The 3,346-nt window shown below is 54.7% G+C and overlaps 1 protein-coding gene across 1 annotated transcript; it reads left to right on the top strand.

Annotated features, from left to right (window-relative positions):
- Positions 1-713: 713 nt before the first annotated feature.
- Positions 714-3,287, top strand: LOC105567223 (the record flags this gene model as incomplete). Its single annotated transcript, XM_012021906.1, has 1 exon — positions 714-3,287. A coding segment is annotated over exon 1 (2,574 nt), but the record flags the coding sequence as incomplete, so codon positions are not given.
- Positions 3,288-3,346: the final 59 nt, after the last annotated feature.

Raw genomic sequence — 3,346 nt, 5'->3', positions numbered from 1 at the left:
CGATTCTCGATCACCGCGCAGTTGGATAGGCTGACGAGTCTAAAGCCACTCAAGACCAAGAGTGCACAAGGTCTGAAGAACCTACTGACCACCATCACTGAGGCAACCGCCGCGCTTCGCTCGCTAGGGTGCGCGATCCACAGCTGGGACCCGCTGCTTCTCCACCACCTCGTGAAGCTGCTCGACCCGGAGACTCGTGAAGCCTGGGAGGTTTCGCTCGGGTCGTCTACCGCTTATCCGACCTTTACCCAGTTCGAGGAATTTCTTGTGGGGCGGACACGAGCATTGGAGAATCTCGGTCTCTGCACGACTCCCGGAACGTCTGTTCCTATTTCGTCTCATAAACATCGTGCGAAGGCTGCTGTGCACGTCGCAGCTTCCGCTTCCGATACGAGCACCTCCTCTTGCCCTCTGTGCGGAGATTTGCATCATTTAGCGAAATGTGAGAGCTACCAAACGAAGACGGCACAACAGCGAAAGGATCTCGTCATAAAGCATCGAAGATGCTTTAACTGCCTCGCTCCTCACCTTGTGAACAGGTGTACTTCCACAAAACGATGCCTGAAGTGCGGTAAGAGACATCACACCACCATCCATAATGTCTACCCCGCGCCCTCAACCACACCCGCTACGGCTACGACGGCAAAGAGTGCTACCGTCCGGTCTGAGGAGAAGACCGATTCACGACCATCCATCGATTGACGACCAGAGGCATGTGCCCACCAGTCCGGACAGGCACATGCTACTGGAAGGACCACACTACTCGCGACAAGCAGAGCCTGGCTAATAAGGGGCAATGGGGAACGTCAACCAGTTCGCCTACTGATCGCCAGGGATCAGAGTTGTCCTTTATAGCCGAAGATTTAGTGCGACGAGCCCAGATCACCCGTTCCGCTGCCTCCATTCCGCTCCTCGGAATCGGTGGTACATACTCCGGTCGTACTAAGGGAAGCGTTCTCGTTCAGCTTCAATCCATACATGACTCTGCGAATTGTTCACTCCGAGCCTTTGTATTGCCACGCCTTACCACCAGGCTACCGCCGTGTACCACAAGTTCCTCACCTTCACGTCAGATTTCTGGACTTTCGCTCGCCGATCCGGAGTATTTTGTCTCGGGGCCGATACAGATCATCATCGGATCCGACAACTATCATGCCGTGATTCGACCAGGCTTGATACCAGGCAATTCATCCTCGCCAACGGCGCAGCAAACTATTTTTGGATGGGTCCTCTGCGGCCCAATCCCCGCGGCAGAAACACCTGCCTCTGCCCGAGCGCACCACTGCTCACCGGATCACGAACTGCAAGGTCTCATCGCCAAGTTTTGGATCCAGGAGGAGCTACCGGATGCCACCAGGGCGGCATTGAACGAAGAGGAGCAGGAGTGTGAGAATCACTTCTCGTCGACTCACTCACGGGATGCCAAGGGCAGATACGTAGTTCGCCTGCCACTAAAATCGAATCCAGGGTCATTGGGAGAATCAAAATCGAAGGCTCTCGGCTGTCTTAGACGCCTATTTCAACGATTCTCTTCCGACGGTACATTCCAACGACTTTATGTGGAATTTATCGAAGAATACCGAAACATGGGACACATGATTGAGGCTGATACCTCCTCCGCTCACACCCCTGTCCATTATCTTCCACATCACGGAGTATTTCGGGAGAACAATCGTACTACCAAACTAAGAGTCGTGTTTAACGGATCCAGTCGTACGAGCAACGGCCTTGCGCTCAACGATATTCTCCACCCAGGAGCGAAGCTTCAGACTGACATTTGCGATATTCTGCTCTGGACCCGCTCTCACAAAGTTCTTTTCTCTGCAGACATCGTGAAAATGTTCCGTCAGATTGCAGTCCACCCCGACGACTGGGATTTGCAGAGAATCCTGTGGTTTGGACCGGACCAACAGCTTCTCGCCTACCGGCTTACAACGGTAACCTACGGGCTCACTTGTGTGCCCTTCTTGGTGATGCGGACCCTCCAGCAACTAGTGAGTGACGAAGGGCATCGTTACCCCCAGGCGATCGGCCCTATGACCAAGGGCAGGTATGTCGACGACATCTTCGGAGGAGCCGACACACCCTCCGAAGCCAAGGAGATCATCAGGCAGGTGATTCAGCTTTGCGAGGCGGGGGGACTTCCGTTGCAAAAGTGGAATAGCAACTGTTCCGAACTTCTGCCTAACTCAAATCAGGAGACATCCGCCGACGTCGAGATTGAGCCATCCTCCAGCAAGATTTTGGGCATCGTTTGGCGACCAGGCTCCGATACCTTGCACTTCTCGCCCGGTATTCCATGCGTACCCACCTTTACGAAAAGAGCGATCGCCTCGGACATAGCGAGACTGTATGATCCTCTGGGGCTAATTTCACCAATCGTCGTAAAAGCTAAGGTTCTTCTACAGGAGCTTTGGCTGTTGAAGATCGGGTGGGATGAGACACTTCCTACCGAGGTCCAAGAGAGATGGTCTGCATTCCGCCAGCAACTACGCCAGTTAGAACCACTTTCCATACCACGATGGGTCGGTATTCTTCGCTCCTACGCTCCGAGGATAGAGATACACGGATTCTCGGATGCATCGCAACTTGCCATGGCGGCGGCTGTTTACACAAGGATCCTGAGCGATAACGATACAGGTTACGTCCAGCTGGTGTGCTCCAAAACGAGGGTTGCCCCCCTCAAACGGCTCACCATTCCACGACTCGAGCTCACTGCCGCTCTGCTTCTAGCTCGGTTGATAGCCAGGACGACAAAGGCTCTGGAGCTGTCTGACACACCGGTCTTCTGCTGGTCGGACTCCTCAGTTGCCTTGACGTGGATATCGGCTCACCCCTCACGCTGGAAGGACTTTATCCGGAATCGCGTGTCTGCCATCCAAGAGATCCTACCAAACGGGTCATGGCGCTATGTGCCGGGAAAGGAGAATCCTGCGGACCTTGCCTCAAGAGGCCTACTACCGGATCAGTTGATACACCGCGAGCTGTGGTGGAAGGGACCTAAGTGGTTATCCGACTCCCCATCTGCCTGGCCTTCCGCCGAATATAGACCTGCGCCAAGGTCGAATTTGGAAGAACGACCCGGACAGGTTCTGATGGCCGCTGCCTATCGACCTCAGTACTGGGAGCTGCTTCACAAATATTCCTCCCTCACCAGGCTCCTGCGTGTTACTGCGACGTGTCGCAGAGTTGCAGCCTGTCTACGCAAGGTGCCGAAATCCTCCCCCATCGACCACCCCTTGACCCCGCTGGAAATCCAGCTGGGCCGCGACCTGTGGATTCGAACGGTACAAAGGGAGTGGTTTCGAGAGGAAATACGGCTTCTACTGAGAGGAGAACCGCTGCC

Source organism: Vollenhovia emeryi, unplaced genomic scaffold (genome assembly GCF_000949405.1).
Source record: "Vollenhovia emeryi isolate VEMERY1.0 unplaced genomic scaffold, V.emery_V1.0 DF942948.1, whole genome shotgun sequence".
NCBI classification, from domain to species: Eukaryota; Metazoa; Arthropoda; class Insecta; order Hymenoptera; family Formicidae; genus Vollenhovia; species Vollenhovia emeryi.
The sequence above is the reverse complement of the archived record's forward strand: the minus strand, read 5'-3'. Positions and strand labels throughout refer to the sequence as shown.